Consider the following 24,235-nt stretch of genomic DNA (forward strand, 5'->3'; position numbering starts at 1 on the left):
TTGGACATCCCTGAGCAGAGCCTGGCTCCAGCCTCCCCACACTGCCCTGCACATCTTTATCACCAGCAATGAGGTCACCCTCAGGCTCCTCTGCTCCAAGCTCCAAGCCCCAGCTCCCTCAGCCTGTCTTCACAGGGAGATGTTCCACTGCCTTCATCACCTTTGTGGCTCTGTGCTGGACTCTCTCAAGCAGTCCCTGAGGTCCTTCTTGAAGTGAAGGGCCCAGAACTGGACACAATATTGCACTGAATTCGTCTTTGGGGTCAGGATCGAATGGGAATGGCCCGACTCATACTCACCCAGGCAGTTCTTCCCATTTGCATGCAGCTCATAGCCCTCATAACACTGGCAGACGTAGGAGCCAGGTGTGTTGACACAGATCTGCTCACAGTCATGCTGCTCCACGGCACACAGGTCCTGAGCTACAACACAGAATTGCAGGCAGGTGAACATCCTTCCCCTTCTGTAAGGCACAGGCAGCCTGTGGATGCAAAACCCCAACTGCAGGAAGCTACCAACAGCTCTCCAGAGACGAGCCCATTTTAACAGAGGTGATGCCAGCGTCCTGTCAAAGCCTGAAAGCCAGCAGCAGCCATCACTGAGGAGCTCCTGCCTTCAGCTGAAGCCAATGGCTACTGAGGGGCCAGTGACCACCAAGGGGCCATGATACTGATGGGCAATGACCATTGGGCCAATGACCATTGATGAGTCAATGACTGACGATGAGCCAATGACTACTGATGGGCCAGTGACTATTGATGAGCCAATGACTGTTGAGTCAATGACTACTGATGGGCCAATGACTATTGATGGGCCAATGACTATTGATGAGTCAATGACTGTTGATGAGCCAATGACTACTGATGGACCAGTGAACACTGATGAGTCCCTGACTGTTGATGAGCCAATGACTACTGATGGACCAATGCCTACTGATGGACCAGTGACTACTGATGGGCCAATGACTACTGCTGGACCAATGCCTACTGTGGACCAATGGCTACTGATGGGCCAATGACTATTGATGAGCCAATGACAACTGATGGACCCATGACTATTGATGAGTCAATGACTACCAGTAGGCAAATAAATATTGATGAGCCAATGACTGTTGACGAATCAATGACTACTTATGGACCAGTGACTACTGAAGGACCAATGGCTACTGATGGGCCAATGACTATTGATGAGCCAATGACAACTGATGGACCCATGACTATTGATGAGTCAATGACTACCAATAGGCAAATAAATATTGATGGGCCAATGATTATTGATGGGCCAGTGACTATTGATGGGCCAGTGACTATTGATGGGCCAGTGACTACTAATGGGCCAGTGACTATTTATGATTCAATGACTACTGATAGGCAAAAAGATATTGATGGACCAATGACTATTGATGAGTCAATGATTACTGCTGGGCCAATGACTACTGATGAGCCAATGACTATTGGTGGGGCAGTGACTACTGATGGACCGGTGACTATTTGATGGGACCAATGCCTACTGATGGGCCAATGACTACTGATGGACCAATGGCTACTGATGGGCCAGTGACTATTGGTGGACCAATGTCTACTGATGGGCCAACAGTGATGAGGTTGGAAGGGGAAAGGCAAGAAAAATGTAACACCAGGAGAAGTGGGGATATTTAACTCCTGGGTTTTAGGAGTTTCCAGCTTAGTGCAAAACACAGAGCAAGTCACCCCTCAGAAGTAAAAGAGCCCATTAGGAAAATTACTGAATGAATAGATGAGGTCTGCACCTGGCTCTACAAAGCACACTGGGCTTTCTTTTCAACACATGGAAGAATTCTGAGCCCCCCTCTTCCCCCAGGTTTCTCCAGTGAGATCTGTGGAAAGCAAAGGAACTTTCACAGAATCACACAGAATAATTGAGGCTGGAATAGACCTCTGAGATCATCAAGTCCAGCCTGTGACCTTACACCACCACATCGACCAGACCATGGCACTGAGTGCCACATCCAATCTGTCCTTAAACATCTCCAGGGGTGGTGACTCCACCACCTCCCTGGGCAGCACATTCCAGTGTCTGATTCCCCTTTCCATGAGGAAGTGCTTCCTAACATCCAACCTAAACCTCCCCTGGCATAGCTTCAGGCCGTGCCCTCACAAGTTGCCTGGGAGAGGAGCCCAACCTACACCTGACTACAGCTTCCATTCAGGTAGTTGTAGAGACTGATAGGGTCCCCCTTGAGTCTCCTCCAGGCTGAGCACCCCCAGCTCCCTCAGCCTCTCCTCATCAGGCTTTCCCTCCAGTCCCTTCCCCAGTCTGGTTGCTCTCCTCTGGACCCGCTCCAGCACCTCCAGATCTTTCTTGCAGCGAGGGGCCCAGAATCAGGTTCAACACACCAATCATCCTTTCCAGCTACAACCCCCCACACACACTTTTGGATCACATTTGAGGAAAGCAGCCAAGCAAACACAAACTCGCTTTCAGAGCTCTCTGCTTCATATCAAGCGGCAGGATGAACGGCATAAACAGTTGGGTAACTCTCTTGTTCTGGGAGAAACATGCACAAGCAGAGCATTTGCCAGCTCCATTTCCCCTCTTTCGTTATTCCTGTCCTATTTTGGACATGCAGGTGTGGTTTGAAGACCTCTGGAGAAGAATGGAAGAGATGAAGGGAAACCAATGCGGTGTAAGGAGGTAAACCAGCCAAAATGCCACAAACTAGCCAGGCTCTGGCACTGCTCTGCTCTGGAAATTAGAGCAGAGGATGGCAAAGGAGCAGCAAAACACTCTTAATTAAATGAATGGAAGAATGTTTTGACTTCAAAACAAAAGAACTCTTTTTTCCCCCCCTTTTTTTTTTTCCTGGAAAATAGCACAGTTGCCCTTTCCCCCTTCTTCCTTTCTTTTTCTTCTCCTTTTCTTTCTCTTCCATCCTTTCCACTTTCCCCTTTCTTTTCTCTTTTCTTCTTTTTCCTCTTCTTTCTTTTTCCATTCTCTTCCTTTCCTCTTTTCTCTCTTTTCTTCTTTTTCTTCTCTTTTTCATTTCTCTTCCTCCCCTCCCCTCCCCTCCCCTCCCCTCCCCTCCCCTCCCCTCCCCTCCCCTCCCCTTCAGTTCTCATCTATCTTCTCTTCTCTTCTCTTCTCTTCTCTTCTCTTCTCTTCTCTTCTCTTCTCTTCTCTTCTCTTCTCTTCTCTTCTCTTCTCTTCTCTTCTCTTCTCTTCTCTTCTCTTCTCTTCTCTTCTCTTCTCTTCTCTTCTCTTCTCTTCTCTTCTCTTCTCTTCTCCTCTCCTCTCCTCTCCTCTCCTCTCCTCTCCTCTCCTCTCCTCTCCTCTCCTCTCCTCTCCTCTCCTCTCCTTCCCTTCCCTTCCCTTCCCTTCCCTTCCCTTCCCTTCCCTTCCCTTCCCTTCCCTTCCCTTCCCTTCCCTTCCCTTCCCTTCCCTTCCCTTCCCTTCCCTTCTCTTTATGTCTTTTTGTCCTTTTTTTCTTTTTCTCCTTTCTTCTTTCTTTTCTTTTTTCTTTTTTCATTTTTCTTCTTTTCTCTCTTTTCTTCTTAATTTCCCTTTTTTATCTTTTCTTTTTTCTGTTATCTTCTTTCTTTTCTCTTTTTTCCTTTTCCCCTCTATTTTCCTCTTTTCTTTTACTTAAAAAAAATTTTCCTTTTTTCACTTTTTAAATATTTTTCTCTCTTTCCTTCCTTTTTTTCCTCTTCTCTTTTCTTCATTTCTTTTCTCTTTCTTTGCCCTTCTTTTAATTCCTTTCCTTTCATTTTTCTTCTCTTCTTATTTTTTGTTCTCTTTTTTTTTTGTTGCTGTTGTTGTTCTTTTTTTTTTCCTGATGGAAAGCAACAAATCACAAGGCAGATTCTTCTCCTTCAGTGTAAGGAAACACCATTCCTCCCTCTCCCCTCCCCTGCAATAACCTTACAATGATCAGAAGTAAAGCTATGACTTATTCAAAACAGAAATGCAGCCTTTCCCAGCCTGCAGCAAAGCTGTCCCCTCACTGCTGATGGAAGCCATTTGGTCAAGGCCTTCTAGGAAGTGAACAGAGGCATGGTCTGCACTCACAAGATAGGGGACAGACAAATGAAGAGAGCACAACTTTGGGTAGATAGCATTCATCTTCTCTGCACTGTTTCCTGGGGGAAGTGTTAAAATGGATATGTGAGCTCATGATTTGTTGGTGAAGGACCTGACAGATACATCCAGGCTACAGATCAACACATCTGGTTCATGTCTATTATGGTTTGCACTAAACATAAACATGATGGAGACTTCTTTTACTCAGAGGTCACATGAGGAACACATTATCACAGAATGTTAGGGGCTGGAAGGGACCTCAAAAGCTCATCCAGTCCAATACCCCCTGCCAGAGCAGGGTCACCCAGGGCAGGTCAGCCAGGAACACAGCCAGGTGGGTTTGGAATATCTCCAGAGAGGGAGACTCCACAACCCCTCTGGGCAGCCTGCTCCAGGGCTCTGCCACCCTCACAGGGAGAAAAAATTCTTCCTCCTGTTTCCATGGCACTTCCTCTGCCTCAGCTTCCACCAGTGCCCCTTGTGCTGTCCTTGGGCATCACCCAGCAGAGCCTGGCTCCAGCCTCTGGGCACTCACCCTGCACATCTTTATCAACAGGAATGAGGTCACCCCTCAGGCTCCTCCTCTCTCTCTGTGAAGTTGTAGACCATCAGCAGCCAATGAATGTAACAGAAATGGTCACAGACTGGGGGGGGGGGGGGGGTGTCCTATTGCCCTTACCTCCAGAAATAAGCTGTCCAGTTTCTCCAGGCTCCATCCCCTCTCCTTATGAATTCTGCTGCTCCTTTGGTGAGGTTTTAGACTTGTCTAGACTGCTGTCATACCACCTCCCTCCTTCACCAAGTGTATGCACCATCCTGGCACATTTCAGATCAGTTTGATGGCTCTAAGTACTAGATTGCCAGTGAATAAAATTAATTTAGAGCTTGGAGAATTTGGGGGGGGGGGGGGGGGGGGGGAAGTCCATTATATGTAGGCTACAAACAGATTGAATGAATCACAGAGCCACAGAATAGGAGGGGTTGGAAGGGACCTCCAGAGATCATCCAGTCCAACCCCCCTGCCAGAGCAGCATCACCCAGGGTAGTCTGCACAGGAATGCATCCAGGTGAGTTTTGAGTATCTCCAGAGGAGGAGCCTCCACAACCTCTCTGGGCAGCCTGCTCCAGGGCTCTGCCACCCTCAAAGTAAAGAAGTTGCTTCTCATGTTGAGATGGAGCTTCCTATGATCAAGTCACAGGATCACAGAATCACCAAGGTTGGAAGACACCTCAAGGATCATCAAGTCCAGCCTGTCACCAGAGACCTCATGACTCAGCCGTGGCTCCAAGTGTCGTCGATCAAAACATCTTAATCAAAACATTTCAATCACAACACCTGAAGCTGGCTGCTGCCTTTGAAGGTTTGTCCATCACACAAAGCTAGCTTCTGGAAAGTGTTTCCAAGCTCAGCCGTGACATGACTTGCTGTGAAATGCACAGAGGTCAGCTTTTGCTTGCTCTGGTGGCCCTGCAGCATCCAGCACAGCTCTGGCTGCTCTCACCATGCTCTCAGTAGGACCTAGAAGGAAGCTGGGGAGGGACTTTTTAGGGTAGTGATGTGACTGGGGGGAATGGATCCAAGCCATGAAATGGATCTGGAGAGGAGGCTCTCTACAACTACCTGAAGGGAGGTTGTAGCCAGGTGGGGGTTGGTCTCTTCTCCCAGGCAACCAGCAGCAGAACAAGAGGACACAGTCTCAAGCTGCACCAGGGGAAGTTTGGGCTGAAGGTGAGGAGAAAGTTCTTCCCAGAGAGAGTAATTAGCCACTGGAATGTGGTGCCCAGGGACATGATGGAGTCCCTGTCCCTGGAGGTGTTCAAAAGGGGATTGGATGTGGCACTTGAAGCCATGGTTTAGTAGTCATGAGGTCTTGGGTGACAGGTTGGACTTGATGATCTTTGAGGTCTCTTCCAACCTTATTGATTCTATGATTCTATTCTATGATTCTAAGCTAGAGGAGGGCAGAAGTTCTTCCCCATGAGGGTGGTGAGACACTAGAAGAGGTTGCCCAAGCAGGTTGTGGAAGCCTCATCCCTGAGGTTTTTGCAGCCAGGCTGGATGTGGCTCTGAGCAAGCTGATCAAGTGTAAGGTGTCCCTGGCCATGGCAGGGGGGTTGGAGCTGGCTGATCCTTGAGGTCCCTTCCAACCCTGACAATTCTGTGTGATTCTGTAACACTGTTGGGCAGCTTTTCAACCTGCTGTTAACATTTGCCCTGCTAAGCTCTGAGCTGAGAGCAGCTGTTAAGTGCTTTGGAGGCTCAGCTCTGGCTCAGTCATCCTCTGCCCTGTTTCTGCAGTTGCTCAAACCATCATGTTTTTAGGCTCAAGCCTTTGTCATTTGGTGCCAACAACACAGGCTGCTTTGCACAGCTAAGTGCACCAACAGCAGATGCCTGACTGTGCTGTGATTGCCTGGACAGGATACAACAAACCCTTGGTTTAGCTGTGTCAGAGGGATGAGGAGAAATAGTAAGAGGCTGCTCTGCCCAGGTTAATGGCAAAATGAGAGAGGTGTGAACACCATGAGCTGTTGCAGCCTTGGAGAATGATTCCTTTCCCTTCCCTATTTAACAAAGTGCAGACTGGTATCATCTGAGTGATGATCAAAGCAAGCACTCAGTCAAGCAAATCCTGTGTCAGGGGGCAAAAACTACTATCAGACTGAGTGTTCAGCCATGGGAAAAAGAAAGAGTAAAGCAGTACAGCAATGGGCTTTGGAAAATGGTAGAGAGGGGAGCACAGTGAGAGCTGCTGTGCATGGAAAACCAGTAGGAAAACTCTCCACAGTTCCAAACCTCTCTGGGAAATTAATCTGTACTCTGAAGCACTGCAGTGCCTAAATGTGGCTGACACCTGTCAGGCTGTGCTGACATCCAAACACATCTGGACAGGCTGAGAGCTGGGTGCAGGCAAACCTCATGGAGTTCAAGAAGGACAAGTGCAGGGTCCTGCATCTGGGGAGGAATAACAGCAGGCACCAGGACAGGTTAGGAGCTGCCTTGATGGAGAGCAGCTCCATGGAGAAAGGCCTTGGAGTGCTGGTGGACAGCAAGTTCTGCATGGGACAGCAATGTGCCCTGGTGGCCAAGAGAGCCAATGGGATCCTGGGGTGCAGCAAGCAAAGTGTGGCCAGCAGGGCTAGGGAGGTTCTGCTCCCTCTCTGCTCTGCCCTGCTGAGACCACAGCTGCAATCCTGTGTCCAGTTCTGGGCTCCCCAGCTCAAGAGAGACAGAGACCTGCTGGAGAGAGTCCAAGGGAGAGCCAGGAGGATGCTTAGGGGACTTGAGCATCTCCCCTGTGAAGAGGCTGGTGAGACAGTTGAACAGGTTGTCCAGGGCAGCTGTGGATGCTCCCTCCCTGGAGGTGTTCAAGGCCAGGTTTTGCATGTGACCTTGAGCAACCTGGGCTGGTGTGAGGTGTCCCTGCCCATAGCAGGGGGAGTTGGAACTGGATGATCTTTAAGGTCCCTTCCAGCCTAAACCATTCTGTGAATCTCTGACAGAAACAGTTCCTGCTTTCATTGTTGCTTCACCCTTGACCTTCCTACCCCAACAATGCCCACATGAGATGTCATGAAGTTGCAGTGCAGCTCTGCAGAGCTCTGTGTAATGAGCTTGGGGAAGGTCTTACATGAAACAAGAAAGAGAACTTCCTCTTTTTCACTCTTTCTTTTGATTGCCATCAATTAGAGCTCAGTCCCTCTTTAGGAGCCTACCAAAACCCACTCTTTGGGAGCATGAAGAAGGTAAGAAAAGAGAACCTACTGCTGCAGGTCTTGTGGTCAGCATTCAGAATGTATCCTTGTTTACATCTGCAGGTGTAGGAGCCAGGAGTGTTGATGCAGAAGTGATCACAGCCATGCTCAACGACACTGCACATGTGGGGCACTGAAACAGACAAAGGAAAAGGTTATTTAACTGCTGGGCTTTGCTAGCTTGTGGTCACAAAATTCAATTAGGGGAAAAGAAGCCAACAAAGAAGATGACTACATTTTATAGAATTAGCTTAGAAATTTCACAGGCAGTGCTGACAGCAAAGAGAAAAATGGAAGCTTCTGCCCCTAAGAGCTTACCCAAGTTGTGCTCTGCATTTATGCCTCAAAGTAGGAATTTAATCATAGAAGCACAGACTGGCTCAGGATGGAAAGGTCCTCAGAGGTCATCTACTCCAACCTCCCCACCATGCCCAAGGACACCTCTCAACTACACTCAGCTGCTCAAGACCTCATTCAGCCTGGCCTTGAACACCCCCAGGTAGAAGGCAGCCACAACCTCCCTGGGCAGCCTATTCCAGAGTCTCACCCCCCTCACACTGAAGAACTTCTTCCTCAGCTCCAGGCTAACTCTGCTCTCCCTCAGCTCCAACCCATTCCCCTATGTCTTGTCTCCAGACAACCTCAGGAAAAGTCTCTCTGCAGCCTACCTGCAGGATCCCTTCAGCTATTGGAAGGCAGCTCTAAGGTCCCCCCAGAGTCTTCTCTTCTCCAGGCTGAACACCCCCAGCTCCCTCAGCCTGTCCTCACAGCAGAGCTGCTCCAGCCCTTGGATCATCCTTGTGGCCTCCTCTGGGCTCACTCCAGCAGCTCTGTGTCCTTCTTCTGCTGGGGACACCAGAACTGGAGGCAGGATTGGAGGTGGGGTCTCACAGAGCAGAGCCAAGGGGCAGAATCCCCTCTCCTGCCCTGCTGCCCACACTCCTCTGGCTGCAGCCCAGCACACAGCTGCCTGCTGGGCTGCAGGAGGGCACTGCTGGCTCCTGGGGAGCTGCTCAGTCTGGTTGACACTGGTGGCATGCTCTGGGACATGAAATTACATGTGGAATGCAGATCTAAACAAAGCACTAATTACTTGGTGGGCCCAGGAAGACAATGAAACAGCCTTACCACATTCAGATTGAGAAAATAAATTGAATTCAAGTACAAACTGTTCTAGGGAACATTCAATTTCTGGGGCCTGGCACTTAGGGACATGGTTTAGTGTTGACTCTTCAGTGCTGGGTGGAAGGTTGGAATGGATGATTTGAAGGTCTCTTCCATTCTGTGATTCTGTGATTCTTGTGAATTTGATTCACCTCTATGCCACAAGGTCATAACCTGACTTTGGATAAGACAATAACACCACAAGCTCCAAGCAAGCTTCAGCCTTCACACTCTATGTGTTCAGCTGGAGTCACCTGAATCTGGGTTTGCAAGAAGGCAGGACCCTCTCCTCCACAAGCAAAGGCTCTAGAGCTGTGACTGGTGTCTTAGTCTAAAAACAGAAGGGACCTCAAGGATCAGCCAGTTCCAACCCCCCTGCCACGGCCAGGGTCACCTCACACCACAGCAGGTTGCTCACAGCCACAGCCAGCCTGGCTGCAAACACCTCCAGGCAGGAGGCTTCCACCACCTCCCTGGGCAACCTGTGCCAGGCTCTCACCACCCTCATGGGGAACAACTTCTTCCTGACATCTAATCTAAATCTGCTCTCCTCTAGCTTGGCTCCATAACCCCCAAGTCTTATCACTCCCTGACACCCTCAAAAGTCCTTCCCCAACTTTCTTCTAATCCCCTTCAGATACTGGAAGGCCACCAGAAGGTCTCCTGGGAGCCTTCTCCTTTCCAGACCAAACAACCCCAACTCTCTCAGTCTGTCTCCATAGGAGACCTTTTCCCACAGCATGAAGCATCCTAGTATTCTGCCTGCCAGATGAACTGACCAGAGGGCTGCCTCCAGTTGCTCTAGCAAAGGACAAAGTGTCCAGATGTTCAGCTCCACTGTAATGATACTGCCTCTGAGTCCCTGCTGGGGAGGACTTAAAACTAGCTACATGTCCTGGGAGGAATCCCTGCAGATATTCAAGGTGAGGCTCACCAGGGCTCTGGGCAACCTGATCTGGTTGGGGATGTCCCTGCTGACTGCAGGGGGTTGGACTGGGTGACCTTTGGAGATCCCTTCCAACCTAGACCATTACCATTCTATGATTCTATGAATGCAGGAGCTCTAGGAAGCACAGCTTGTGGTGAATGCAGGAGCCCTAGGAAGCACATTTGTGGATGCTGAGTTTGCTCTCTTGAAATTCAGTGACCTGAACACTGCTTCACAGCCCAGCCTCAAGAGGATCCTACCTGCAATGTAGTGCTTAAACTGTGCCTTAATTTGGAGTATTGTATCTAGTTCTGGGCCCCTCGGGTCAGGAAGGACCTCAGGGAACTGCTTGAAAGAGAACAGCACAGAGCTACAAAGATGATGAAGGCAGTTGAACATCTTCCTTAGGAGAGTCTGAGGGAGCTAAGGGCTCTGTAGCTTGGAGAGGAGGAGCCTGAGGGTGACCTCATTGCTGTTGATAGAGATGTGCAGGGTGAGTGCCCAGAGGCTGGAGCCAGGCTCTGCTGGGTGATGCCCAAGGACAGCACAAGGGGCACTGGTGGAAGCTGTGGCAGAGGAAGTTCCATGGAAACAGGAGGAATATTTTTTTCCCTGTGAGGGTGACAGAGCCCTGGGACAGGCTGCCCAGGGGGGTTGTGGAGTCTGCCTCTCTGGAGGTATTCAAAACCCACCTGGATGTGTTCCTGTGTGACCTGCTCTGGGTGCTCCTCCAACAGGGGGTGTTGGACTGGATGATCTCTGAAGGTCCCTTCCAGCACCTAACAATAAGAATCTAACACCTGAAATTCTCTGTTGCATTTCAGCCTTGGTTTTTTAAGTGTATTTTCAGCTATCCCCTTCAATTCCTGACACAGCAAAAGCTGTGGAGACAACCCTTAGAAAAAGAGGCAGCAGCCCCTTCTTGTCACCTCCACCCCTCCCTCTGCAGGAGGTGGGGGTGTTATTTGGGATTACATCTGTTTGGAGTATAAGTGAGCTACACAACTCCAGCATATTTACTGGACACTGTTCAGTCAGAAGACAACCAAGTAAGTGCCATTTATCATAGAATCACAGAATCAACCAGGTTGGAAAAGACCTGAGAGATCATCAAGTCCAAACTATTGCCTAATACCCAACACCTCCTGACAGCTAAACCATGGCTCCAAGTGCCACATCCAAGCCTTTTTTGAACACCTCCAGGGATGGGGACTCCACCACCTCCCTGGGCAGCACATCCCAATGGCCAGTTCCTCTTTCTGGGAAGAACTTTCTCCTCACCTCCAGCCTAAACCTCCCCTGGCACAGCTTGAGACTGTGTCCTCTTGTTCTGGTACTGGTTGCCTGGGAAAAGAGACCAACCCCCTCCTGGCTACAACCTCCCTTCAGGGAGTTGTAGACAGCAATGAGGTCTCCCCTGAGCCTCCTCTTCTCCAGGCTAAGCAGCCCCAGCTCCCTCAGCCTCTCCTCACAGGGCTGTGCTCCAGACCCCTCCCCAGCCTCATTGCCCTTCTCTGAAGACCTTCAAGTGTCTCAATGTCCTTCTTAAATTTGGGAGCCCAGAACTGGACACAGGACCCAAGGTGTGGCCTAACCAATGCTAAGCACAGGGCACAATGACCTCCCTGCTCCTGCTGGCCACACTCTTCCTGATGCAGGCCAGGATTTGTGCTGCATTTGTTCCTACAACTCAATGAGCAACATCCAGTAGGATGAAGTTTTGCAGCGTTTGCTGCTCCTTCCATTGAAACTCTCAGCCCACATTTGGTTTGCTCTTTTTTTTCTTGCTGTTAAATGGAAGTTACCAGGCCAGCTGATAGTACAGCAAGGAATAAACAGGAACCAATCTATTATCTGCTGAATGTCTGTGCTGGGCTTTTGCACTGATGCAGTTCAGCTGGAGCCCTGGTGCTCTTTGAAACAGTTGTGGAAAAGACCAAGTAAGGAAAACTCTCCAGACACCACCCTGACAATGAGCCTCAGTTCTTTTCTGGCAAAAGCAGCCCCAAAGATGAGTGAGCATTCAGTCTCCCCGTGCATTCTTTTGCTAGACTCTGCTGAAAATACCTCAGCTCAGTGCCAAATCTCCCTCAAAGTCTTTCATAATTATAATCTCAGGAAAAAATAAACTTCCAGAAGAAAATTGTGTTAAGCACACAGAGTGGAGGAAAAAATAGATAACTCAAAAAGCATCACAGAACATTAGGGGTGGGAAGGGACCTCCAGAGATCAGCCAGGCCAACCCCCCCCTGCCACAGCAGCGTCACCCAGGGCAGGTCACACAGGAACACAGCCAGGTGGGGTTGGAAAGGCTCCAGAGCAGGAGACTCCACAACCTCTCTGGGCAGCCTGCTCCAGGGCTCTGGCACACTCACAATGAAAAAGTTTTCCCTTCTGAACGCCTCTGCCCCCAGTGCCCCTTGTCCTGTCCTTGGACATCCCTGAGCAGAGCCTGGCTCCATCCTCCCCACACTGCCCTGCACATCTTTATCCCCAATAATGAGGTCACCCTCAGGCTCCTCTGCTCCAAGCCCCAGCTCACTCAGCCTGGCCTCACAGGGAGATGTTCCACTGCCTTCAGCAGCTTTGTGGCTCAATGCTGGACTATCTCAAGCAGTTCCCTGAGGTCCTTCTTGAAGTGAGGGGCCCAGAACTGGACACAATGTTCCAGATGCAGCCTCATCAGGGCAGAGTAGAACAAGTCTTACGCAGGATTCTCATCAACCTGCCTGACGGGAAACAGATTTAATGGGGAAGAATAAGTATGGGAAAGGGGAGTAGACAAAGTTCCCTGAGGTCCTTCTTGAACTGAAGGGTCCAGAACTGGACAGCAATTCTAATGGAGGGTGCCCCTCCTGACTGCAGAGGGGGTTGGATAGATGACCTCTGGGGGTCCCTTCTAACCATAGAATCATAGAAAGGAACCCACCTCATGCCCTCTGTAGCACACAGGCCATGTGCAGAGCTACTGCAGATATTCACAGAATCACACAGAATCACCAAGGTTGGAAGAGATCATCAAGTCCAACCTGTCACCACAGACCTCATGACTAAACCATAGAATCAATAAAGTTGGAAAAGACCACAAGGATCATCAAGTCCAACCTGTCACCCAACACCTCATGACTACTAAACCATGGCACCAAGTGCCACATCCAATCCCCTCTTGAACACCTCCAGGGACGGTGACTCCACCACCTCCCTGGGCAGCACATCCCAATGGCCAATCTCTCTTGCTGGGAAGAACTTTCTCCTCACCTCCAGCCTAAACCTCCCCTGGCACAGCTTGAGACTGTGTCCTCTTATTCTGGTGCTGGGTGCCTGGGAGAAGATATCAACCCCCACCTGGCTACAACCTCTCTTCAGGGAGTTGTAGAGAGCAATGAGGTCTCCCCTGAGCCTCCTCTTCTCCAGGCTAAGCAACCCCAGCTCCCTCAGCCTCTCCTCACAGGGCTTGGAGAAGTAGCAGCTTTATTAGGTCTGTTGGCAGCAAACACTTCCAAGTCTTGGCACCTGAAAAATCTCAAGTCTTTTTAGACTCCAGGCATGTCAGTTTGGAGTTCTGGTGCTGGGTGGCCTGGGAGAGCCCAGCCCATTCCCAGATCCTCCAGCAACCATCATAACCTCCCTGCAGGCTCTCACAGCTCCAGACAAAACCCTTACCGCACAGCCTGGTCTGGAAGGCGGAGGTGAGCGTCTCAATCTGGCTGAAGTTAGCCACCAGGAAGACGTGCTCCTCGTGGGGCTCGCTGCCGATGGCCTTCAGGGTGTTCATGTCCACCCTGCCCACCCCGACGGCGAAGATGAGGATGCCGGCGTTCCGCGCCCTGGCGGCAATCTCCGCCACCGGATCCTGCGGCCTGCCGTCGGTGACGATGACGATGACGCGGGGCACGTGCTGGCGCGGGGGGCGCGCTCCCTCGGGCTCCGAGAAGGCGATGCTGAGGGCGTACTGCAGCGCCAGGCCGGTCATGGTGCCCGTGGCCAGGCGCAGCATCCTCCTGACCGCCCGCTCCGCCTCCTGCCTGCGCCGGAACGTCCGCAGGGAGAACTCCTGCTTGACCGTGCTGCCGTACTGCAGCAGCCCCACGCGGGTGGCCTCGGGCCTGACGTCCAGGAACTGCAGGATGCTCAGGATGAACTCCTTCACTTTCTCGAAGTCGTAGGGCCGGACGCTGCGGGAGCTGTCGATGATGAAGACCAGGTCCAGGCGTTTGCTGCTGCAAGCGTTCTCTGGAAGGCAAGAATGCAAACAGAACGGCTTGGCGAGGATTCCGACAGGCGGATGGGTCCAGGTTGTCCTGACACCTCAGACCTGCTGCCTGAGCCCTGCTGAGTGCTGCCAAAAGGCAGGAGAAGAGGGAGATGCCAGAGCGAAGGCGGCTCAGGCGGCGTCAGTTTGGCCTCTGGTAAATGGCAGAAGGTTCCTGTGACATGATCAGGACAGCACACAGTCCTCAGGGTTGGAAGGGGCCTCAAGGATCAGCCACTCCCAACCCCCCTGCCATGGCCAGGGACACCTCATACTACAGCAGGGTGCCCACAGCCATGTCCAGCCTGGCTGCAAACACCTCCAGGCAGGAGGCTTCCACCACCTTCATGGGCAACCTCTTCCAATGTCTCACCACCCTCATGGGGAAGAACTTCTTCCTAACATCTAATCTAAATCTCCCCCCACCTAGCTTGGATCCATTCCCCCCCAACACCCTAAAAAGTCCCTCCCCAGCTTTCTTGGAACCCCCTTCAGATACTGGAAGGCCACAAGAAGGTCTCCTCAGAGCCTTCTCTTCTCCAAAATGAAGAAGCCAAACTCTCTCAAGCCAACTGAACAGCCCCAACTCTCTCAGCCTGTCCTCATAGGAGAGGAGCTCCAGCCCTCTGATCATACTCATGGCCCTTCTCTGCCACAAGATATAGATTATTTTTGGTGAGATCAGGTGGATAATGGCAGTGGATGGACAGAGAGATACTTGTGCTCAACCCTCCTTTGTCATTGTTGTTGAGATTTTGACCTCACACCCCATGCAGGATGAAAATTCCCTCTCTTACATAGTTCCTGTTGGAATGACAGAATCAGCAAACCATTCAGGCTGGAAAAGACCTTTAGGATCATGGAATCCAACCATAACCCAGCTACCATGACCACTAAACTACATCTTGAAGCACCACATCTACAGCTCCTTGAACACCTCCAGGGATGGGGATTCCACCACTTCCCTGGGCAGCCTGTTCCAACCCCTCACCACTCTCTCAGTAAGGAAGTTTTTCCTCATGTCCAACATAAACCTCTCCTGGCACAACTTCAGCCCATTTCCTTTCATCCTATTGCTGGTTACTTGGGAGAAGAGTTCAACACCAGCCTCACTCCACCCTCCTTTCAGGGAGCTGTAGAGAGCAGTAAGATTTCCAGGTTAAACCACCCCAGCTCCCTCAGCTGCTCCTCATATGATGCCCTTCAAACCCCTCCCCAGCCTAGTTGCTCTTCTCTCCAGCACCTCAATGTGTTTCCTACGCTGTGGTGCCCGGAACTGAACCCAGTGCTCAAGCTGTGGCATCACCAGGACTGAGTCCAGGGGCACCATCACTGCCCCACTCCTGCTGGACACTGGTTTGGACCCAGACCAGGATGCTATTGGCTTTCTTGGCCACCTGAGCACACTGCTGGCTCACGTCCCGCTCAGTGTCCACCAGCACCCCCAGATCCTTTTCCACCAGGCTGCTTTCCAGCCACTCTGCTCCAAGCCTGGAGCACTGCTTGGGGTTGTTGTGACCAAAGTGCAGGACCCAGCCCTCAGTCTTGTTAAACCTCATTGTGTTGAGCTCAGCCCATGGACTGAAACTGCGCAGATCTCTCTGCAGAGAGCAGGCTGCACTGTGATGCTTTTTGTAGCAGCACCTGAGAGCTCAGAAACCTAAGAGTGCAGGGAGGCAGGGTGGCAAACAGGTCAGGCAGAACCCAAGACAGTTCAGGGCAAAAGCAAATGTTCTCTGCAGTGAGCTATAGGAGACGTGGAGGGGCTGACTTTAGAGGGAACTTGGCATGAAGCAGGGCTCTGCACGTCCAAAACACAGCTCTCAGTGACGTCAGCTGCAGCTGGGATTGCTCAGTGCTGCTGCAAATGAAACCTCAGGATTCCAAATGTATAATTAATGGCCTGGCCTATTGGACTAACTCAGCAAAACACAGAAATTCCCTGGCTGCATCAGACAGAAAAGTCCTGCTGTCTACAGCGGCACTCAGCTTGGCCAAAAGACCACTCACACATATCCTGAAAGCTTCAGTTTCAGCAGCCTTCTTCTGTTGTCCCAACAGCCACTGAAGCAGAAATACCACAGAGAGCATCCCTGAGCCACATCTGGAACCCCGGGTTCAGTTTGGGGCTCCCCAGTTCAAGAGAGACAGGGATCTGCTGGAGAGAGTCCAACAGAGAGTTATGAGAATGACTGAGGGACTTGAACATCTCTGCTGTCAATAAAGACTGAGAGCCCTGGGGCTGTTTGATCTGGAGAGGAGAAGGCTGAGAGGGGATCTGATCAATGTCTATAAATACCTGAGGGGTGGGTGTCAGGAGGAGAGTGAGGGTCTCTTTTTGGTGGTGCCCAGCAAGAGGACAAGGAACAATGGGTACAACACAGGCGGTTCTGTCTCAATAGGAGAAGACACTTCTGTATGGTGAGGGTGATGGAGCCCTGGAGCAGGCTGCCCAGAGAGGTTATGGAGTCTCCTCTGGAGACTTTCCAGCCCTGTCTGGATGTGTCCTGTGTGTTCTTCACTGGACTTTATGGTCCTGCTCTGGCAGGGGGGGGTGGGCTTGAAGATCTGAAGGTCCCTTCCAACCCCTAACATCCTGGGATCCTTTGGTCATATTGACTTACCAGAATCACAGAATGTTAGGGGTCAGAAGGGACCTCCAGAGATCATGCAGTCCAACCCCCTGCCAGAGCAGGATCACTCAGGACAGGCCTCCCAGGAGCACATCCAGAGGTCCCTTCCAACCCATAACAACCTGTCATCTTCCAACCCCTAACAACATGAGATACCACAAGTCAGTCATTTCCCTCATTGTCCAACCCAATCCCCTCCCAGTGCACTCTCATCTCTCCTGTGCACTGAGGGAGGCAAATAGCTTGGTGGTAAAGTGTAATCAAAGGTCATGTCACACTGCACCAGTGGGCCAGTTCAAGGCTCAACTGCAAAAACATCTGCCTGTAGAGAAGGCTTTGCATGTGCTGGACATGAGCAGGCAGTGTGAGCTTGCAGCACAGAAGGCCAATGGCAGCATGGGCTGCATCCAAAGCAGCATGGCCAGCAGATCCAGAGAGGTGATTCTGACACTTTGCTCTGCTGAGATTTCACCTGGAGTGCTGTGTGCAGGTCTGGAGCCCTCAATATAGGAAGGACATGGACCTGATGGAGAGGGTCCAGAGGAAAATGATTAGGAGGTTGGAGCACCTCTGCTACAAGGACAGGCTGAGGGAGCTGGGGGTGTTCAGCCTGGAGAAGAGAAGGCTCCAGGGGAGACCTAATAGCAGCCTGCCAGTACCTGATGGGGGCTACAAGAAGGCTGCAGAGAGACTGTTTGCAGAGGCCTGCAGGGACAGGTCAAGGGGCAATGGCTTCAAACTAGAGCAGAGCAGATTTAGACTGGATGTTAGGAACAAGTGAGGGTGCTGGAACACTGGAACAGGCTGCCCAGGGAGGTGGTTGAGGCCCCTTCCCTGCAGATATTCAAGGTTGAGATCCTGGGCAGCCTGATCTAGTTGGGGATGTCCCTGCTAACTGTGGGGAGGTCAGGCTGGATGAGCTTTGGAGGTCCCTTCCTGCCTGGACCATCCTATGATCCTACGACTCTCTGAGCTGCTGAATGCTGAATGCTGAGCACAACCTTCTGAAGCCAAGGCCAGGGGTGAGCAAGATGCCTGCCTTCAGCTGTTCCCTCAGAGGCCCCTGCAACAGCTTACCCAGAACATTTGTGGGCACAGAATGAAAAATGCCCTGTGATGACAATAACAAACAAATGACTGCCTGAATTGATTCCTGTGCAGCCTGCAGCACAGCTTTCAGTCACTAGCACAGGAGTGCGCTGGGCTTGCTGAGCCTTCCAAAGGCAGAGAGGATGCTGAATGCAAGCCAAAGGGAGCAGAAACAAAGCCCTACTCCTAATGGGATACAGCTCTCCTGACATATTAATTGTTTTCCATCTTGCTATCTCAGTGGCATCTCATGAGTAATTGTTGGTGTTTTTACTACTATCACATGAAACCTTCCAGCAGGGTTGCAATCCAAAGATAGCATGCAGATATGATTTGTGGGAACAGAGCAAGAGGAAAGGAAAGATAATTATAGAAGAAAGACAAAAGGCTACAAAATATGGCTGTGGATTGGAGGGAAAGGACAGGGAAGGGGGAAGAGTGAAATCACTGTGGATTTATTGCCTTTAAAGCAAGTTAAAACCACAGCCCTGGTGTTTAAGATACTCCATGTGAAATATTATTTTCATCTTTTGTTCTTCTTTTTTGGGGGGGTTATTTATTTCTTTTTTTAATCTGTCATTGGATCCCAGCTGGGTCCTTCCAAGGGGAACTGAAATTGCCTTGCGTGAACATTTGAACACAAAGAGCAGATGGGCAGAGTCCAAGGACAGGAGATTGAACGGGTTCTGCACATTTGCCACAGCAACCCCAGGCAGAGCTACAGGCTGGGAGCAGAGTGGCTGCAGAGTGGCCAGCCAGAAAGGGACCTGGGGGTGCTGGTTGAGAGCAGCTGAACATGAGCCAGCAGTGTGCCCAGGCAGCCAAGAAGGCCAATGGCATCCTGGCCTGCATCAGGAACAGTGTGGCCAGAAGGAACAGGGAAGTCATTCTGCCCTGTGCTCAGCACTGGTTAGGCCACACCTTGAGTCCTGTGTCCAGTTCTGGGCCCCTCAGGTTAGGAAAGATGTTGAGATGCTGGAAGGTGTCCAGAGAAGGGCAACAAGGTCTAGAGCACAGCCCTGTGAGGAGAGGCTGAGGGAGCTGGGGTTGCTTAGCCTGCAGAAGAAGAGGCTCAGGGGAGACCTTCTTGCTCTCTACAGCTACCTGAAGGGAGGTTGCAGCTAGGTGGGGGTTGGTCTCTTCTCCCAGGCAACCAGCACCAGAACAAGAGGACACAGTCTCAAGTTGTGCCAGGGGAGATTCAGACTGGATGTTAGGAAGAAATTCTACACAGAGAGAGTGATTGCCCATTGGAATGTGCTGCCCAGGCAGGTGGTGGAGTCACCATCACTGGAGGTGTTTAGGAGGAGACTGGATGGGGTGCTTGGTGCCATGGTTTAGTTGATCAGATGGTGTTGGATGATAGGTTGGACTTGATGATCTTGAAGGTCTCTTCCAACCTGGTTTATTCTATTCTATTCTATTCTATTCTATTCTATTCTATTCTATTCTATTCTAAAAGATCCAGCATTAGAAACCCCCAAAGCTTTGCAAATTAAAATGTATGCAACACTTTTGTCTTCTGGCTTGGTAGGGATTTTTAGTAACCTTGCCCTTATGAAAGTTGCTTTAGCTGAGTTGGACTCTGTTAGAATAAAAAAAAATCAGTGCAGCTCCTTCATTAAGCAGAGCTCCAGCTGGGAGGTATTTGGAAGAGTGGCAGTCAGCAAAGATCTGAGCACTCATCCCCATCCAAAGCAGGGAGAGCAGCAGCACAGGGAAGGGATTCTGCCCCTCTGCTCTGCTGAGACCCCACCTGCAGCACAGCCTCCAGTTCTGGTGACCCCAGTGTAAGAGGGACATGGAGCTGCTGCAGTGGGTCCAAAGGAAGCCACAAAGATGATCAGAGGACTGGAGAACCTCCCCTGTGGGGACAGGCTGAGAGTTGGGGCTGTTCAGGCTGGAGAAGAGAAGGCTCCAGGGAGACCCTAGAGCAGCCTTCCAGTACTTGAAGGGGGATACAAGAAAGCCAGGGAAGGACTTTTTGCAAGGGCATATTGTAGTGATGAGAGGGAATAGATTCTCAGTGGTACCTTTTCAGCAGCTGGATGCTTTTACACTTGCCCTGTAAACCACAAGCCCTTCTTCTCACCAGCTCTCCAACAGGGAACTTCCTCACAGCTTTGGCAGACAACCTCATACCCAAAAGTCTTTCCCTTTCCACTCCTTCTTATGAAAAGTGACATCCTCATTGAAAAGAGCTACTCATCTGGAAACCTGCTTCTGACTCTGCAGAGGTTTTGTATTGCCAACACAAAAGTTAGGAAAGTCCTCAGTGGGAGCTGTATTAGCCAGAGGCCAAGCCAGGAGAGGCAAAACAAGGACACAGAGAAGGGAAGGAAAGGTCAAGTCAGTAGTACATAGATACACAGAATGGTTTGGTTTGGAAAGGAACTTAAAGATCACCCAGTTCCAACCTCCCTGCCATAGGCAGGGACACCTCCCACCAGCCCAGGTTGCTCAAGGTCTCATCCATCCTGGCCTTGAGCACCTCCAGGGAGGGGGCATCCACAGCCTCCCTGGGCAACCTGTTCCAGTGTCTCACCACCCTCATGGGGAAGAATTTCTTCCTAATCTCCAGTCCAAATCTGTCCTCCTCAAGCTTCAGTCCAGCCCCTCTTGTCCTACCACTACAGCCCTTGTCAAAAGTCCTTCCTGGTTTCAGGTACTGGAAGGCTGCTCTGAGGTCTCCCTGGAGCTTTCTCTTCTCCAAGCTAAACATCCTCTCTTGCAGGCTGTCTCCACAGGGGAAGTTTTCCAGCCTCTGATCATCTTTGTGGCTTCTTCTGGACCCAATCCAGCAGCCCCAGGTCCTTCTTATGCTGGGGGCACTGGAGGCAGTGCTGCAGGTGGGGTCTGAGCAGAGCAGAGCAGAGGGGCAGAATCCCCTCCCTGTGCTGCTGCTCTCCCTGCTCTGGCTGTAGCTCAGCACACAGCTGCCTGCTGGGCTGCCAGGGACCATTGCTGGCTGCTGGGGAGTTTGTCACCAACTGACACCCCGAAGGCCTTCTCCTCCAGGCTGCTTTCCAGCCACTCCTCACCCAGCCTGGATTAGTGCTTGGGATTGCCCTGACCCAGGTGTAAGACCTTGCACTTCTCCTGCACTCAACAGTTCCAGTGATGCAAAACTAACAATGCAAGGAAACTTCAGCTGTACTTGGAAGAATCCAGATGGGATCCAACCACCAACAGATAAAAACAGAAACAAACACAACAAAAACACTACCAAAAACTAACAGACAAACCAAACACCACCAACCCAAAAACCTTACAAGAATATTTCACATTGAGTGCCTGAATTTCCTCTAAAGCTGAAAAGTCTGATCACTTATTGGCTCTGATCCCTTCAGTTTTCCTTCTAGCCCTTTCTCAAAGTAAATCATGAGCAGACCTGAACCCCTGCTTTGCCTATGATGAAGCTTATGCTGCCCTGACTTTGCTCACCTACCCAGGGCCTCTGCCTGAGAGTGAGTCAGCTTGCTCCTAACTAATGCTACATTGCCTTAATAGAACTAAAGCAGCACCAGGCAGTATTCCATGGGCACTGGGACTGACTTTTCTAGGCTGCTAAATCATTAGAACAGTTCCTGGTATTGTTTGTCCTAGGACAATTAACATTTTCTCAAACAATCAGGCAGAATATGGGAAGTAGCAAGAGCCAGGGACCCATCCTAATAAAAGCAATGTGGATGCAACCCCCCCCCCCCCCGCTGTAAGCTCAGGGGATTCAGTGGCACAGAAGCAGGATGTTTACACCATTGGTTGCAGTGGCACAGAGCAGTCTAAGACACAAGCTGAGCTCAGGCCAGCTGGCCTGCATCCACACTATTAAACTCAGGATAAATGAGACCTGGACAGGCTGAGAGCTGGGTGAAGGACAAACTCATGAAGTTCAGGAAGGACAAGTGCAGGGTCCTGCATCTGGGGAGGAATAACAGCAGGCACCAGGACAGGTTAGGAGCTGCCCTGATGGACAGCAGCTCCATGGAGAAAGGCCTTGGAGTGCTGGTGGACAGCAAGTTCTGCAAGGGACAGCAATATGCCCTGGTGGCCAAGAGAGCCAATGGCATCCTGGGGTGCAGCAAGCAAAGTGTGGCCAGCAGGGCTAGGGAGGTTCTGCTCCCCCTCTGCTCTGCCCTGCTGAGACCACAGCTGCAATCCTGTGTCCAGTTCTGGGCTCCCCAGCTCAAGAGAGGCAGAGACCTGCTGGAGAGAGTCCAAGGGAGAGCCAGGAGGATGCTTAGGGGACTTGAACATTTCTTCTACAAAACTGCAGGAGCTTCCTTTGCAAGATCAAGCAGGAGGGACACAGGAGTTAATCACAGAATCATAGAATAACTGTGTTCCTGTGCCACCTGTCCTAGATTCTGTGGTCCTGCTCTGGCAGCAGGATTGGGCCTGATGATCTTCAAAGGCCCCTTCCAACTCCTAACATCTTGGGATCCTCTGAAATCGAAAGGACCTCTGAAGGTCATCCTGTCCAACCCCCACAGCAGTCAGCAGGGACATCCTCAACTAGATCAGGTTGCCCAGAGCCCTGTTGAGCCTCACCTTGAATATCTCCAGGGATGGAGCCCCAACCACCTCCCTGGGCAACCTGTTGCAGTGTTCCACCACCCTCATGGTGCAGAGCTTGTTCCTAACATCCAATCTAAATCTGCTCTGCTCTCATTTCAAACCATTGTCCCTTGTCCTGTCCCTGCAGGCCTTTGCAAAGTCTCTCTGCAGCCTTCTTGTAGGCACCCTGTGTGTGCTCCAACCCTTGGTTCATCCTTGTGGCCTCCTCTGGACTCACTCCAGCAGCTCTGTGTCCTTCTTCTGCTGGGGACACCAAAACTGGAAGCAGGGTTGGAGGTGAGGTCTCAGCAGAGCAAATGGGCAGAATCCCCCCTCCTGCCCTGCTGGCCACACTCCTCTGGCTGCAGCCCAGCATCCAATTTGCCTTCTGGGCTGCATGACAGAAACCATGACAGACTTAGTTGCAAAATATAATTTAACACAGACAAAGCCATCTGCAATTAGCAGCAGTTTCTAACTGAGCAGAAGCCAAGTACGCTTCCTTGCCCTCTTCCTTTCCCCTCTCTGTTTCCTTTCCCCTCTCTCTTTCAATTTTGTGCAGCATCCTTTACCTCTTGTAGTTTCACTCTTCTGCTATCAGGCAGTATCTAAAGGAATGCCCCCTAAATTTGCTTTTCTCCCCACAAACAGCTGTTTTCCAAACCAGAGAGGTGCATGTTTTGCATTCCCCAAGAAAACAGGATTGTGGTATTGCTTAGAATAGGATTCTGCAGCTTATTAAATCATTCCCTTGCCTCTGTTTCAGAGGTCTCCCAAGAAATGTCCCCATGTGACACCAAATACATGCCCAGTTTACAGGAACAGAGTTCACCAAGAGAACAAAAGTTAAAAGCAACACCAAATCTTGTGGGGTTTAGACTCACAGAATTGTCAGGGTTGGAATGTGCCTCAAGGATAATTCAGTTCCAATCCCCCTGCCATGGCCAGGGACACCTCACACTACAGCAGGTTGCTCACAGCCACAGCCAGCCTGGCTGCAAAAACCTCCAGGCAGGAGGCTTCCACCACCTCCCTGGGCAACCTGTGCCAGTGTCTTTCTTGGAGCCCCCTTCAGATCCTGCAAGGCCACAAGAAGGTCTCCTCAGAGCCTTCTCCAGACTGAACAGCTCCAACCCTCTCAGTCTGTCTCCACAGCAGAGCAGCTCCAGCCCTCTGCTCATCCTCGTGGCCCTTCTCTGGACACCTTCCAGCACCTCCAGACCCTTCCTGTCCTAGGGGCTCCAGAACTGGACACAGAGCTCCAGCTGTGGTCTCAGCAGAGTGGAGCAGAGGGGCAGAATCCCCTCCCTGGCCCTGCTGGCCACACTTCTCTTGCTGCAGCCCAGGCTCTACTTGGCTCTCTGGGCTGCAAGTGCTCACTGCTGGCTCCTGTTGAGCTTCTCCTCCCCCAGCACCCCCAAGGCCTTTTCTTCAGGGCTGCTCTCAAGCCAGTCCCTGCCCAGCCTGTATTTCCATTGCTGCTTTTCTTTAGCATTCACAAAGCAATGCTCAGCTGGCAAACTGTGCTTTCAGTGGGCTGCATGTAAGCTAGCATAGAAGCTGTGCTCAGCAGGAGCAAAGATTTCATCAGAGAGCAGAGCACAAACTCTTCAGAGCTCTGATAAAGTCTTCAAACTGAAGGATTCCACACCAAAACTCTCCCTTCCTTTCAGGAATCAGGATAAGGCCCAAGATCCAGTGCTCAGCTTCAAATGATTGATCAGGGGAAAGAAAAGACCAAATTTAGTTCATGTGTCACATAATGGGAGAGGTGACCACCTTCTGCTACAGGGAAGA

General features: G+C 51.0%; 1 protein-coding gene across 1 annotated transcript in view; it reads right to left on the reverse strand.

The window, feature by feature from the left end:
* Nucleotides 1–24,235, reverse strand: part of MATN2 (matrilin 2) — a 58,090-nt gene that overhangs the window by 31,279 nt on the left and 2,576 nt on the right. The window contains 3 exon segments of the mRNA XM_054167206.1: nt 300–422; nt 7,826–7,948; nt 13,571–14,140. Of these exon segments, the coding sequence (XP_054023181.1) occupies nt 300–422; nt 7,826–7,948; nt 13,571–14,140 (816 nt within the window).

The sequence above is a fragment of the Dryobates pubescens genome, chromosome 14 (genome assembly GCF_014839835.1).
Source record: "Dryobates pubescens isolate bDryPub1 chromosome 14, bDryPub1.pri, whole genome shotgun sequence".
Lineage (NCBI taxonomy): Eukaryota > Metazoa > Chordata > Aves > Piciformes > Picidae > Dryobates > Dryobates pubescens.